At 37.8% G+C, this 15,681-nt stretch overlaps 1 protein-coding gene across 3 annotated transcripts in view; it reads right to left on the reverse strand.

Moving 5' to 3' along the window:
• Positions 1–776: 776 nt before the first annotated feature.
• IBTK (inhibitor of Bruton tyrosine kinase) overlaps positions 777–15,681 on the reverse strand; it is a 46,911-nt gene continuing 32,006 nt past the window's right edge. The window contains exons 20-29 of one of the 3 annotated variants that reach the window (XM_083362133.1): positions 14,434–14,561; positions 12,576–12,685; positions 10,151–10,308; positions 8,734–8,897; positions 8,073–8,165; positions 7,553–7,696; positions 5,248–5,370; positions 3,543–3,614; positions 3,321–3,453; positions 777–2,852 (exon numbers count right to left, since the gene is read on the reverse strand). In XM_083362133.1, the coding sequence (XP_083218259.1) occupies positions 2,727–2,852; positions 3,321–3,453; positions 3,543–3,614; positions 5,248–5,370; positions 7,553–7,696; positions 8,073–8,165; positions 8,734–8,897; positions 10,151–10,308; positions 12,576–12,685; positions 14,434–14,561 (1,251 nt within the window). In that variant the 3' untranslated portion in view covers positions 777–2,726. Of the gene's footprint in view, positions 2,853–3,320; positions 3,454–3,542; positions 3,615–5,247; positions 5,371–6,181; positions 6,376–7,552; positions 7,697–8,072; positions 8,166–8,733; positions 8,898–10,150; positions 10,309–12,575; positions 12,686–14,433; positions 14,562–15,681 lie in introns of those variants that run through there. The other 2 variants (XR_014492457.1, XR_014492458.1) reach the window with 2 other exon arrangements.

The raw sequence follows: 15,681 nt of genomic DNA on the forward strand, positions 1-15,681 counted from the left end.
AATTTTTAAGGGATTATTGGTTACTACAGGCAACTAATTGTCCAATTTATAGGGAAAATCAATTAATACATCTAGAATCATTCTTAGGGAATCTTACAATTAATGAGAAGTTTCTGGGAATAAGTATTTAAATTACCTACAGATTATCTTGGAAAACTTGCAACTCTTGAATTTTACAGTCAATGTAAAAACACACTTTATTGTTCTGATGTCAAGTAAATGTTTTATCTTGAAATAATGGGTATTTACCCACTTGTGAACCACTTAGAATGATTTAATAATGACAGAACTACAATTCACTTATAATCATTACACCAAGCTCCATGGTGCTTAGAAATGTAGTGATTAACTCTGAACCCAAAGTACTATTCATGACTTTAGAGTTACCCAAAGTTCTAACTTATTTTATTTTTTGTTTTAATTCCATTTATATCCCGCCCTTCTCCGAAGACTCAGGGCGGCTTACAAGCTTAGCAGTAGCCTTCATTCTATGTATATGCCTGCTTATTAGGGCTTTCACACACACCCCCAAGCGGCATTATTACAAAGTCAGCTTATTGCCCCCAACAATCTGGGTCCTCATTTTACCTACCTCGAAAGGATGGAAGGCTGAGGCAACCTTGAGCCTGGTGGGATGCGAACCTGCACTAATTGCAGGCAGCTGGTGTTACTTAAGGAGGCATTAGCCCACTGCTCCACCAAGGCTCTAACTGCCCATTTTCCACTTTGGGATGAGAAACTTTTTTTTAAAAAAAAGACAAGTTATGGCCATAATGCACAACTGAACTACAGTTTATTGTGTTTGAAGGAAGTGGGAAAATTAATGAAAGTTACGATGAATAAGAGTATGTCACTAGTACACCCTAGTGGTGTCCAAAATAATTCAGATCTGAAATGTCCCATTTTGAGTTTGCAATAGTCATTTCAACATCAGCTGAAGTATTTTGACACTGACATAGCTCAGAGCTTGGACTCTCAGAAGATCAGCATCAGAAAATGTTTTTCAGCTGGTTTTGTGGCTAAAACAACTGTTTCCAATCCAAAGCACTTTGCACCACTTAGGTTTACCACCGCATATCGAAAACGTGGAGCTTTTAACTGAACACCTTTTAAAAAAACTAATATAAGGGGGGGGGAAGCTATACTAGATGAGGAAAGTGGACTACTTAGAAGAAATAATACGTCAATACAGTTTCATAAGCAACCAGGTAAGCGCATCTAGAATGAACTTTTTCTTTTTTACACACAAAGAAAAAGGATTTCTGCAGAAAGCCTGATCTGTGCCAAAGCCATTATTTGTCAAGATATCTCGTGAAGAGATACCCTGTGGAAAAACATCACTTGAGAAGAGCATTCAAGAGCTTCTTCAATTCTAATCTTAGGGTTGATTCTTTAATTGTAAATTGCAAAGGAAATTAAATTCATTTTTACCCATTGTGCTTGGATCCTGCATAAGTACAACGAACACACTCAGAATTTCTCACACTGGCACAGAAGGTAAGAACTGCTGTTCTGAGATTGCCTGTTGGAACTTGCTCTTCGCTCTTTATTGCAGCTCTGTTCACAAGAGTTATTTTTATGGTTCAATCACACACCATTAGACAGAAATACATGATTATGGATAAAAAATTTCTTCCAAGGACCATTAGTGGTCAGGAGGCAAAGTCTACTGTGGTCACAGGTGACTATGGAAGAATCTGAAATAATGGAAAGAAATCATCCTACCCTTCTCCCAACTTCAGACATAATTTACATCATTTTCTAGACTTTGCAGAAAAGGCTTTTGAACAACAAAAATCCATAACACAATCAGGGCTTTGAAGACCCAGTATTAGATGTTATATGTATACATCTATGTCAGTGCTTCTCAATATCAGCAACTTTTAAAATGTGTGGACTTCAATTGCCAGTATTCCCTGTGCTGGCTTGATAATTCTGGGAACTGAAGCCCAAACATCTAAAAGTTATTGAGACTGAAAAATGCTGAACTAAGTTGTCCCATTTCCTTTCAAGCTTTAATACTTAGCTTGCATCTTTCCTGAAAGGTATTTTTTTTCAAGTTAACATTTGTATTTATCAGATCCCATTTGGTACACTTTTCTTGCAAGACCTCATCTGAAAATTAGCTTCAGAAGAAATTAGTAATAATAGTACTACTAGTAGTAGGTAATATCATCAACACCAACATTCTTATAACTATGTAAGCGCTTGCATTCCTGTAAGGCATGGAGTTAAGAGCACTGTCCAGTAAAACAAAGACTATAATTCCACAAAAATACAGACATCAAATACCCGTTTCTATAACACCACTATTTTTCTTCCTTTTACATACAAAAGCATTTTTAAATAATCTGAAATTCAGGTTGATCACTTTTAGTCCCATTCATTTTCACAGGTATACATGAGTGTGAGAAATCAATTGCTGCCAACTGGAAATATGGTACTTATTATTGACAACTAATTATATGAAATATGTGACCTGCGTACTTTAACCATATGTAATATTTTTCAGCTCCAAATACTGAGTAAAAAGCATCTGGTAAATGAGCACAAACTAGTACAGCAATTTGATAAAGAAATTGCACATTTCAAAACAGATACTGTACTGAAAAGCGGTGACATTATCTTACTATCCTCATTCTTATTTTAGAATCAGCATGTCCATGCAAACAACAAATAACCTCACATTTATGAATAGCAATTTTTTTTTAGAAAAAATGAGGGCATCAATGCTTATTCCACATAGGAGCTGCAATTGGCCCCTGTGGAGACCTTTCAACAACAACAAACTCATCAGGGTTGCCAACTGCTTGGTAGTGGATTAACAAATCCTGAATAGCGCGTTCTTCAATCTGAAATGAGAGGGGAGAAAAGGGAGAAACTCTTAGGTATCTGGCAAAAAATGAAATAAGAGCAAAAGCTCACAGGGCAAAGCATACAGGGCAGTGACTAGATCTTTCATATATACTAAAAGGTTTAATGGAACAAATCACAGCTTATTACTTTCAATTATTGATTCTGGATTCCACAGTTAGAAGAGCAATCCGTAAGGTTTTAACAAAACACAAGGGAAGCAGCCATCAATTATATCTAGCTATGCTACTAAAACCAGGACAATTTAGTGTAATCTAGGTATAAAATGCTTAAACTGAAGTTTAAATAAACGTATTGCAGCCTAAAACCTTAAGAATATTGTACTACATGGCATTTTTAGAAACACCACTAAGGCTCCTTGGAACCCCAAAAGAAGGAAGAGATGAAAAGAAGGCAAGAAACAGACTTTCGTATAGGGCATAGTTTTGACTTTTATTACTCTTTACCTGGATCAAAGCTAAAGGTTTTTCTCTACTTCGTATAAGAGCAGCTTCTTGCTGAAGTTCTTCTTCTACAATTTCTGCAAATGTCATAGGCAATGGTGCAGCCGGGTTTCTTAAGGGTGATGCTAACCAAGGACTGTAAGATAAGTTACAAATACAAAGCATCACATTTTTTTACAATATAGGCTTTTGTACATATATATTTGCAGTATAAATTTAACTTACTTCTGATTTTCTGATGGTGTTGGTTCACAAGAATAATCACTTTCTGCTCCAAGAGCAATGGTATTTGCGTACCTGCCAATGAAAATAAGTACAAGAATTTTTAGAGAGCCATGATGGCGCAGTGGTTAGAATGCAGTATTGCAGGCTAATTCTGCTGACTAAGAGCAATTTGATCCTGACTCAGCCTTCCATCCTTCTGAGGTCAGTAAAACAAGGACCCAGGTTGTTGGGAGGCAATATGCTGACTCTGTAAAACTCCTAGAGGGGGATATAAAAGCACTGTGAAGCGGTATACAAGTCTAAGTGCTATTGCTACTGCTAGTAACAAGTGTTCTTTAAGGTACAACAAGCCAGAACACAGAGCCCAGATAACTTGTATAAATGCAGCACTCTTGTCTTTCACAAAGTAAATGTTATGACCACGTAATCTTTATTCAGCAGGTACTAAAATGTTTCAACCAACACTTCCGTGAAGACATAAAACAGCCATTGCAGCGTTGGGATTCACTGGTATAGAATATGAGTCAGAGGAATGGTATTTTAAGGAGAGAAAAACGGTTGAGTAAAATAGAACAGTACTTCAGCTCAGGATGGTTGTTTTGACAGGACTGGGATTGGCAAACATTCTTTTGGTTACGGCAGAGTGACATATATCTAGACTTTAAAACTAGACTGCACATCGGGAGGAAAAAAATAAAGAGACATTCCATTCGTCTGCATTAAGTAAAATGTTTTGCAGTCCCAAAAGGATGATCTGTCAATCATATTGCCTTATCCAGGGACAATGGATGAAGGTTACAATGTAGCTTCCTAATCTTCCTTTCATACGATGCCATCAACTTTTGTGGGGGGGGGAGGAACAGGTACAGATAGCAGCAGAAGGGCAACTTTTAATCATTTCAGTGGGCTGGAGGTACAGTTTGCTTCCCACTCCCATCATTAAAACTTCCCAAAGCTTTAAAATGGCTGACGGTGACCCAATGAAGAAAGATTTCAGTCGTTGGTGAATAGTAGGAAAGAATGCAGGACGCACCCCAGGAGCCTGCTGCTCTCACCCTTCCGTTTGGAGAAAACATGAAAAGTCATACTGAAATTTGACTATTTTGTCACTGAATTTTGGCAGCCTAATTTCATTATTATTATTATTATTATTTATTGGATTTATATACCGCCCCTCTCCGAAGGGACTCGGGGCGGTGTACAGGGCAATTAATACACTATAAATAACACATAAGGTATAAAAATTAAAACAGAATTAAATCAAAGCCCTAAACAATACAGTTTAAAATTATTATTTTTTAAAAAATTTAAAACTAAAACCCCAATCCCTCAGTCTAGGCCAGCAAGTTCAAATAGCCAGGTCTTCAGGTCGTGGCGAAACGAGCGAAGGTCGGGAGCCATCCGGAGCTCAACCGGAAGCTAATTCCGGAGGGCAGGCGCACCCACAGAGAATGCTCTCCCCCTGGGGGCCGCCAGTCGACATTTCCTGACCGACGGCACCCTGAGGAGGCCCTCTCTGTGGGAGCGCACAGGACGATGGGAAGTTAACGCCGTATGGCCACCACATCCTTACAGAATGTACACCAAAGTAAAATAACACTTCTTTACTGACCTTTTTTTTAAAAAAAATCCTTGCATGTATTTTCAGCATTTCTCAGAAAGGTAATTTTATCAGAAATGGAAATACAATTTACATCTTTCTCACCTCAAACATTTTTGAGCTGGCACTTTCTCCATCACTTTAGCACAATTGGCGCCAACTACTTTTTTCTCTTCCAACAGGAGATCTCGGAATGATTTTGGCAAAGCAGAACGCAGTGAAGAAGCCCTAAAGTAAAATAAACCAAATCTTACTATGTTGCATTTACTGATAATCGTAGTGCTATTCTTCCACCAACTAACTTATCTTTTCCAGAGGTAAAATGAACCTCTCAAAAGAATGAATCTTCATGACTGATTGACTAGGACATTACTTTTCTGTATTCACTACTTCTGTGTTCAATCAGTACGATGCATTGAGGAATCTGCTTTTACTAGAAACTCTGAAATCATTCAGTTAAGGGCAAGCAATGCCTTTGGAGGGGGGCCTTTAACATAATTGATGAAAATCACAAAATAATACCATACACTGAAAGATATTATCAGTAGGCTGCATGGATGATGCGTCCCCTCAGGACACCGCTATAGGACACTGCATGCCATCACTCTGCTGCGCACCCAATTACCACAGTTCTGTTTTATGTCTAAGGATATTTACCCATGTAGTATGGCTGTATTCCTCTTATCTATCTCATATTTTCTACTACCTTCTCCTGTTGGTATGATTATATACGTTGTTGTTTGTATGTATACTGAGAGCTTATGCACCGGAAACAAATTCCTTGTGTATCCAATCACACTTGGCCAATAAAGTATTCTATTCTACCAGTAATCTGACTGAACCTAATATAGCTTGGTAAATTTATAGCTCAACTACACTAAATTATACAACCAAAACCAAAAATAAGTTGCAAGGGACACACAAAGCAATTAACAGTGACTAGTCTCTACCTCTACACTGACTTTCCTTCTTGAAGCGTGGGCTGAAAATAGCTAAAGTAGGGCTTATTTTAACAGAACTATTTGAACAATTCTATTACCTTAAAAAAGGGGTGAGCACAAACACATGATGGCCTTCTAAAGTTTTCCTTTCTACTATCACAACATAAAAACCATTGCACCATTTTTTTCTGTTAGATACAAAATGTTCTCCCTCTCAACAAGGCATTTCTTCTTTTCAGGCGTTGGAGTAATTGGGATGTTGTGGTTTGTACCTCCATTAAGTTTCAACAGTCTAGATGAAGAAACACGCGTACAACGTTGATGTACCATGAGTATTGCAAGCCTCCTCATGGCATGAGTTAGGCAAAGAAGGAGGTTTTTCAGTTAAAGCCACCAAAGGTCTTAAGCATAATATGAGAAATAAACAATACTCAGAGATGAGAACCTGCTAAACCTGTTAACTGAGGGGGAAAAAACCTGACCATCTGACACTTAGGAAAGTAACAGCATAATGTATCCTGCCAGAAGAAGTCCCATCTCCCAAATAAATTGTTATGTTCTTTCACCAGAGATGTATATGCACACATACACACATATTTGGAAATTATACTTAAATCCATTTCCGAATGGTAAGATTAGCTTCTGTTCTTTTAGTCTTCTTGCACGTTTCACTCTTAACAATAATCTCTACATATTTTACTCTTCAAAGAACAATATGTATCCCTGATTCCACAAAACCGTGAAACTGGACATTATTTTTGGCAACAAAAATGCAAGTATGTTTTAAGGTAGCCTGATTCTCCATGTCAACCAAAAAAAAAAAAATTCCAAAAGGTCCCACACCCTTCTGGCATATTTTCTTGCCAGAAAACCTGCTGGATTTCCAAGACAAGTATCTTGTTTCATTGCAAAACAACACTTCAAGAGAATGTCATATACTTGCAGCACAGAAATCTCAATTTGATGCCAAATGCCATGTTCGTTTTTAAAAATTAGTTACGCCATATCAACATATCTCAAGTGTTAAGTACACCTCTGTTTTTCTCACTATTAAATGAATACTTTATTTACTAATACTATTTATTGATACAAAAACATAAACAAACTAAGCCTAAGATATTTATTTTACATGGAAACCTTAAAAACAAAGATAAATACAGTTACTCAATGACCCATGTGCATACATGGGTCTACAAATGACTCTATAAACTTTTAAAATTAAGATTTTGCACTTCCTTTGGACATAGTCATGCTCTTGGTACAAACTACCCAATATTTCCAAAGAGCACACCCACCCACCCGCGTAGTGATACTTCATGGTCTAAAGGAGGTTCTTTTCCTATCTTGAGATGCTAGGGATGAATCAAAAATTTACATTCAAATCGGTATTGTCCTTCCCATAGCTGAGCCTGAAAAAAACTGAAATGACCCCAATAAGCAGTAACCTAAAAAAATAAGAAGGTTCATACCACACAGTCGCTGGTTTTGTAGTTTTGGGAGCTGTAGATAGCACAACTGCATCTGGCACAATCTCTGGGTTGTTATCCTTAGCAGCCAGAGCCATCAGTTTCTTTTGCTTCTGAGAAATTTTATTTCCATGAGAAGTGGCTCTACTAAAATTAGACACAGAAATGTAACATTATGTTACTAAAGTTTATCAAAAAGAATGTAACCAAAGACTGTTAGTCACAACGCTAATGGATTATATATTGCGAATTTAGAAAATTATTTGCTGTTGTTGTCTAAATTTATAATTAGAATAATAGCAGTTTCTAAAAGAAATATTCCTAATTGTGATTGTGTATCTAATGACCCATGTTTACCACACGACTTCTGCACTACTAGTACTAATTTTTAATCCAAGACTGAAACTTCAGAAACATTGTTTGTAACAAAGTTGTTGGTGTTTTTTTTAAAAAAAGATACCCAACAAATTAGGACTTTAATACTCATCAATGAAATTGATTGTATTGCAGCCTTTTTACTAACCATGAATTTATTTTTGGCATGCCTTCACATTTCTGCAAATTTTCTTCACTTTCCATAATAGTTCTTAAATCAACAGCGGGAGGACTGGCAGGACTGAATAAAAAAAAATACAAATTGTTCATTTTTTAAGATATCTATTTTTACTTACATTCCAGTTGCCAAACACCATTGTAGCCTTCTATATGTAACCGGATGTATAATTTATGTCTACCTCCTCAATTATGGCAAACCTCAAATAGAATGTTTTCGAATGAATGTTTTATTTATATATATTTTTCAGGAAACATATACACCAAGGATACTTTTAGATCCACTAACAACACTCAGTAAAACATTTAAGATAGAATCTTAGGAAATATGCGTGGTTATTTTTCTTTTAAAAACTATCATGAATTAATTATTACAGATGGAAAATTTGAAACTGCAACCAAACACAATTAAGCTTGCAAGAGTTCTCACTGAAAGGCAGAAATTAGCAGGCCATGCAGAAATACATTAATGTTTTGTGCAGAATGACCACAAACTAGCCATAAAGTCAGGTGATTTCATTCTTCAAAAATCATTGTTATGAAGGCCCTGCATTTTAATGGAGAAGAAAGTTCACATTCCACAGACAGAGGACAGAATTTGACAAAGGCAGAAACACAGAGAAAATGTATACCTAAAAGAGCCGGCAACCCAGTTGGAAGGACTCACATAGGTGCTTTTGTTACTAGGAACACTCTGTGGAAGAGAACGTTTTTGCACTGATGATCCGTGACAGATTTTTATTTCTTTATTGGCAGGAGAAACAAACGTATTTGAAATACCCATTTTCTCTTTCACCTGTAGTCAAAACATACGGCCATTACATTGTTACAGAAAAGGAACCTTATGAACTTTTCAGATAATAAGAGTTCAGTCTATTTTGGCTGAAGTCTACAAAGGCAATTATTCTCTCTCTCTTTATCTTATTTTAAAAGCTAGTTCTCGTGTCACATTGCAATGGTTTTAATATTCTTCATCTCGGGGAAACCACCCGGACAAACCCTACTGACTTTTCTGCCACTTTCTCCATTGATTTTTATTTCTCCATTTAAATAATTTACGTGGCCACCTGTGTCACAATAATGATTCTGGGAAGCCCATGAAAACTGAAGCATGAACCCCACAGCAATTCAATGATTTCATTCTCCAAGAAGTTTGGAAAGGAGGGCTGTTTTGGCCTGATGTGCTCTAGGAGCTTTTTGTAAACAAGTGTTTTGGCACGCAACACTCGAGGAGCTTTTGCTCTTCTGCCACTCAGGCGTCATTTTTATTTTTAAATTTTTTATGCAACTGAACCCAACCTTGCTCATCCCGGCAGTCAGGCCGGTACACCTGGCGTGTAATGGGAGCTCTAAAATGGCGAAGGTGAGCTGGGACACTGAAGTACAAGGCAGCAAGGATCTCAAAAGGGCAGGTTGGCAAAAGTGACCGAGACTGGGATGGGGATGGAGCAGCTGCAGCTTCCCAGGATGTGGCAAACCCCCTGGAGCACGTGGTTCTGGGTCTGCTTGCTGCCCTGCAAGGCCGGGTCCAGAGTGGCCCAAAGGAAGAGATGGGGGGGAGGAGGAGAGACAGCTGGGGGGAATTGGAATGCCTCTGCAGTTTAAGTGCAGGTGAGCTGCCAAGTGCCCCTACATTTCGATCACATAACCACATAACTCTGGGCACCTGCTGTATTGCCCATTTTTCAGCACTTTCACAATTTCAACGGTTGCTGAATGAATGGCCATAAATCAAGGATTACCTGTAAATTATTCTCCACTAAGCAAAACGCCAATTTTATGTGGCATAATATTTTGCAGACTACAAAGCCACAATCTGTAGTGGAGGGTTAACATCTGCAGAATTCAGGAAATAGCCCCACTGTAAATGAAATACACATAAACCGCCAAAAGTCCAATCGACGGACATGGCAGTTTAGATAAGAAAGCATCTCCGCTTAGTCATTTAACCATTGGGTATAGTTATTCTGACTCTCTAAAAAGCTTTATTAAAGTTTAGGCTGCATTTAATGTATCAGTATTAAGGAAAAACAATTGGCAAACACAAACCTCAGTTTTATCTGTACAGAGACCTGCTGTGAAATCAGGAGACTGCAAATCTCTGGGACTGTTCACTCCCACAGAACTGCCTTCAGAATCAGATGTCAGCATTTCAGGAAGGGATTCAACAGAATTAGCTTTATCCAGTTTCAATATTCCTGCATGAACTGGAGGGGGGGGGCAGAAACACAAAATTATCTTGGGACAAATCAGTAATGTCCAGGGAAGCAAAACTATTGATACTGCATTCTATCGGGAGAACGGATCACTGTGCTGTACAACAATGTTCCTGAATCTCAGCCACTTTCAAGATGCATGGATTCAATTCCCAGAATTCCCTTGTCGGTTGGGGATTAAAAATCAAGTTGCTGAGATCCAGAAAGACTGCTCTAGTAGTCGGAGTGCCTGCTCAAATTCACAGAGAAAGGGATCACCACAAATCACCTCTTTCAAACATGGGAGTCTTCAGGATCCGCTCTTTTATGCACAATTTTCAAGACGCCCATTGCCTCACACTGTCACTTCTGGGGAACAAGGTGGCTATGTTTTTTCTCCTTTGCTGCGGAGTTGGAACACAAGAATGTGTGACCTCTTAAATACAAATTACACTATTTCAGTCGTTTCAAGGAAACATTTTGAAACAGCATTGCTTCAAGCATGGAATGATTTTCTGAGGAATTGAAACACCTCTTTCAAATTTTCAGTTCAAGATTGCGCGCCTCAGTCATGTAGTTGCTTACACGAAAAAAAGATTGGTACATTTTCTTCTTACAGAATAAATTTATCATTCGGAAAATGTAACACAATCTTCCTTTTAATTTTCCTTTAGTAAGGTTAGGAGGGCTACAACCCATTTAATTTTCAATTAAGAATGTAGCAAAAAATAGTATTGTTTTTACACAGTCACTATTTTTACACATATTACGTTTAATAGTATTAATTTCACACAATTCAAAAATGTCATTCTGAAATGTTACTTTAAAGCTACACAAAAATGACATGAAGAAAATAAGTAATCTGCTATGTGCAGGGCACTAAATATATTTTTTTATTATAGGGAACTCTAAAATGCTCAACTATTTAACTCAATGTAAGTTAAGTCTATGTGACTGACACAGGCAGAAATGCTCTGTCTGAAATACTATTGCACCCATTTTAATTAAATAATCATTGTATAATCAAGGAAGTGTTATTTTTTGTAAAAAAAACCCTTCTTAAAATATAAGGGTAGATTATACTCAGAAAGTGATGAGGTTTTTGGGGCTTTACTGCTGTCAAACAAAGAATATTTATGTGTATGCTTGATGTAACCATTAAGATCAATGAGGCTTGAAGTAGTCACTTTGGATAGTGAGATGGGCAGCATATAAATTTAATTAATTAATTAATTAATAAAGCATTACTTCAAAATAGTTCCCAGCTTAAACCTGAACGAAATTGAAACTCAAAGACTGAAAACTTCTGGAGTTCAAATCTATATTCACCATTTCTTGAGCTGTGTGCTTAATCAGCAAGTTTATATCTTAATCAAGTCTTGTGTTAATAAGTAAACATTGTTATAATAAGTAAACATTATAACTAGAGTATGCATTCATTAAGAGGAACAATGTGTATTTACATGTAACATGGTTACTAAATCATATCATGCAATTCTTGTGTGTTTGGGTTATTGTAATTTTTCAGATAACTATATCATTCTGATCCTCTCTCTTTACTGAGATATCTGCAAACTGCAGCCACCTCCCAGTATTGTGATCAACTTTACAGAAAAGAAACTTCAATATCTGAATTTCACAAGACATTGTAGTATTTTTCATTTTACAATCTCCTTTTATGTGATCTCTCCATGGACTAATGGCAGTAAACTCGTTGTATGATGTTATAGAAAAAAAAGCACTGTGGTTGTTGGATATGTATTAACTTGCTTCAGCAAAAAACCCCAACACTTCTTAAATTTTACCTCCTTGAATGAATGTAAGGGGAAGATATATATATAAAAAGTTAACATGAATCTTGCTTCAAGTAATTAAAATGATGGCATCTTTTTCTGGTATTCTGAACTGTCTCCAGTTCTCTGAAATGACCAACAAAGTAAAGTGGCTGTGCATGTATAGCTTTTAAAGCAGCTACACAAGATGTGAAAAGGACATAGCTCCTGTAATGATTCAAAGAGAGCTGCTTCATTCGTGCTATTGTGCATTGTGAAACATATCTTACAAACTCTTTCAACAAATCTAGCACACAATGCTCTTCATTTATGAATTAATTGAACCTTGGACTACATCAAATTCCTAAGTTAATTCTAGCACTACAAAAAACCCCAGCCACTGTAAGCTGTGTGTTAAAGTTCATGCTTTATAATTGTGCCATTATGCAGGAAGTTACCTAAAATCACTCTTAAAAAAATAGATTAGCCCTGCTTTTTGCCACTAACCTGTAGGTGGATTCTGTATAATATCTGACAGATTATACCCTCCTGAACTGTCGGAACGTCTTCGAGGTTTCTTTTTAGCCTTTGCTTTAGCTTTCTTGAGGAGTGCTTCTCTAATTTAAAAAAAAACACAACCAATATTGATTTCCATGTCACTAATTCCTTCAAAGTAATTAAAGTGATCATTGGTACCCTGTAATCTCTAGGCAACAGGCAGACTCCTCATCCTTTTTGCAGACAACATATTGTCATTCACTGGCACGGTTTCCCATTATATTGAGAAAGGAAGCACATAACAATTGTAGTAATTCCCCTTAACACAGCAAAAGCTCAGTGGAAAACACCCCACTCTATAGGGAAGAACTCCACTAATTGTGTGTTGCTGCCCCATCAACTGTGGTAGACAGCCCCAGACATCAGAGAAAGACCTAAAACATTATTATTCAGGATTATTCAAACCTGGCAACTTTTATGATATGTGTACGGCAACTTCCAGAATTTCCCAACCAGATGCATCACGCGTCTTAAAGATGCCATTTTCCAAAAAAACAAAACAAAAAAAAACCCCCCGATTTGAAATGTCCTTCCCTCTTACTAGAGCTTTCCAGATTAAAATTTCTCCAAATTCAAGATCAATGGTTTTCTAGCTCAATTTAGAAAAACTTTTAATTCCATTCCAAGGTTCCTTTAGTACTCTGCAATTTACCTTGTACCGTAACACTAAAGTGAGCTTACTACTCATAGTACAGGCTGGCTAGGTTCAACACCTGAACACTGAAGCTGCCTAACCTCTTCTCTTCCTTCTTGTTTGGCTTGAATCAAGACCATGGAAACTACAGCAGCCATTTATAGTACTCAAGAAGCATCAAAGAAGATCCTCTAAGAGAAGAGAACACAACTCTCAGCTGTTTGAAGGCTGGACCAGACTTTCTGCAGCGTGCCAAGCGTCCTTCAAAGTTTTTAAGAGTGAAATTGGTGCTTTTAAGGCATTACAAAGCTTTCAATACACATTGTGCCTCCTTTGCCCCTCCCCCAACAATAAAATGGGCCCTGTTCTTTGAGCCTGTTGACTCGGGGAAAGGGGGGGGGAACCTCTGAAGTCTGGCAGTCCCACTTTATTAAGAAAGATATTTAATTTCATTCCAAATGTATGACTGTTTCTTAAATATTAGTGCTATATGGAGTGGCAAGGGACGTGGTGGCTCAGTGGGTTAGGACGCTGAGCTTGTCGATCAGAAGGTCGGCAGTTTGGCAGGTCGAATCCCGAGTGCCACGTAACAGAGTGAGCGCCTGTTACTCATCCCAGCTTCTGCCAACCTAGCAGTTCTAAAGCACGTAAAAATGCAAGTAGAAAAATAGGGACCACTACGGTGGGAAGGTAACAGCGTTCCGTGCGCCTTTGGCGTCTAGTCATGCCAGCCACATGACCACGGAGACGTCCTCGGACAAGCGCTGGCTCTTCGGCTTTGAAACGGAGATGAGCACCGGCCCCTAGAGTCGGAAACGACTAGCATGCATGTGCGGGGGAACCTTTACCTATATGGAGTGGCAGTACTTCAGAGCCCTCCGGACTGTCTTCTCTGGAGTGAAGCAGGACTCAAAATCCTGCAATCTAAGCGACAAAGTGTGCTACTTTGCTCAGGTATTGCTTTTCAGCATAAATGGTTTTACACATGGGCAAAAGACTGAAGGCCAATGCAAACAGCAGCCCCAGAGTAGCAGCTCTGAGGCTCTACTGTAACACATGGAGCTGCACTTAAAGGCTACTTCACTGAAGACTCAATTGGAAGAATGAAGACCTTCATTCAGAAGGATTCAGAAGACGGAAGAATACTTCTATCAGAAGAAATAGAATTCTCACTGCAAAGCTTGCTCTGTGTTCCGCTCCTCTTTTAGGAAGACAAAGGTTTCTCCTTCCTCAGGCTCCAGAGAACTAATATCAGGACCATCTTGGTATGGAGTAATTACTCTGCGCTCCATAGCGGGAATCTGCAACATTATAACATCTTTTTAATTTGGAAATTTGGAGGGGGGGAAAAAGGAAAGTATCAAATTTATATTTGAAAAAGCTGTTAGGATGCTTGAATTCTGGGGGGGGGATGTAGAGTGCTACAACGTTCTAACAGTGTTATATAATGAATGAATGAATAAATCTCAGAGAACAATGTATAAAAAACACATACGCAGCCTTCTTTATCAAAAAGTAGAAAATGTTCATGCATTTTTACTTATATTATACAAAACGAAACATTGTTTTTTGCTGCCACAGAAATGTAATGCAATATAAAAAGAAAATCAACTGAACTATATTATTCTCTAAATCAACTTTTTCTGCAAAGAAAAAAAGCAACATCGGGGTTGGCCAATCTTTTCAGGATGCACCCACTCCTATGCATTCATAAATGATGTCAAGGACAGTAAAAATTAAAAATGAATTTACCAAAATCTCACAATATTTGGGCTCTGGATAGTAACGCCAAATTTACAAGCATGAATGCTGGAATGTCATGGCATTTCTAGACCTAAAACCTGAAAGTTATCATAGAGAAATAATGAAATATTGAATAGGGATGTTCCAAAAGTTTCACATTAATTGCAAGCATCTTGGTTCCCACGTATGTATTCCATGCTACCATCAGTTGTGCTGCTCAACTGGTTATGCTACTTTCAAAGCTGCATTGCTAATACTAAAACTTATGTTCATTTACAAAATGAGCAACTACTCCCTCTGCCAAAATTCACTAGTGCATTTCATTTTATTTGGAACATCCCACAATATCTTTCTATAATTTTAATGAAGCATGAGACTGCTATCAATGCCACTTATAACCCCAAATAAACTGGGAAGAGAATTTCAATTTTTTTTAAAAAATAACTTCAAAATAAACCTTATCACTTAGTCTACATTCACCCAGATACCATGTTTCCCCGAAAGTAAGGCCTACCCCCAAAATAAGCCCTAGCTTGATTTTTTTGGAGGTGGGCCCAATATAAGCCCTTACCCCAAAATTAAGCCCTTAAAAATCAAGCTAGGGTGGGGGCGGGGGTGTGGATCTGCCCCACGTGCCCCGCACCTACTTATCTTGCAGCCAGGCCTCTTCTCGCCAGC

Source organism: Vipera ursinii (genome assembly GCF_947247035.1).
Source record: "Vipera ursinii genome assembly, chromosome: 1".
NCBI lineage: Eukaryota > Metazoa > Chordata > Lepidosauria > Squamata > Viperidae > Vipera > Vipera ursinii.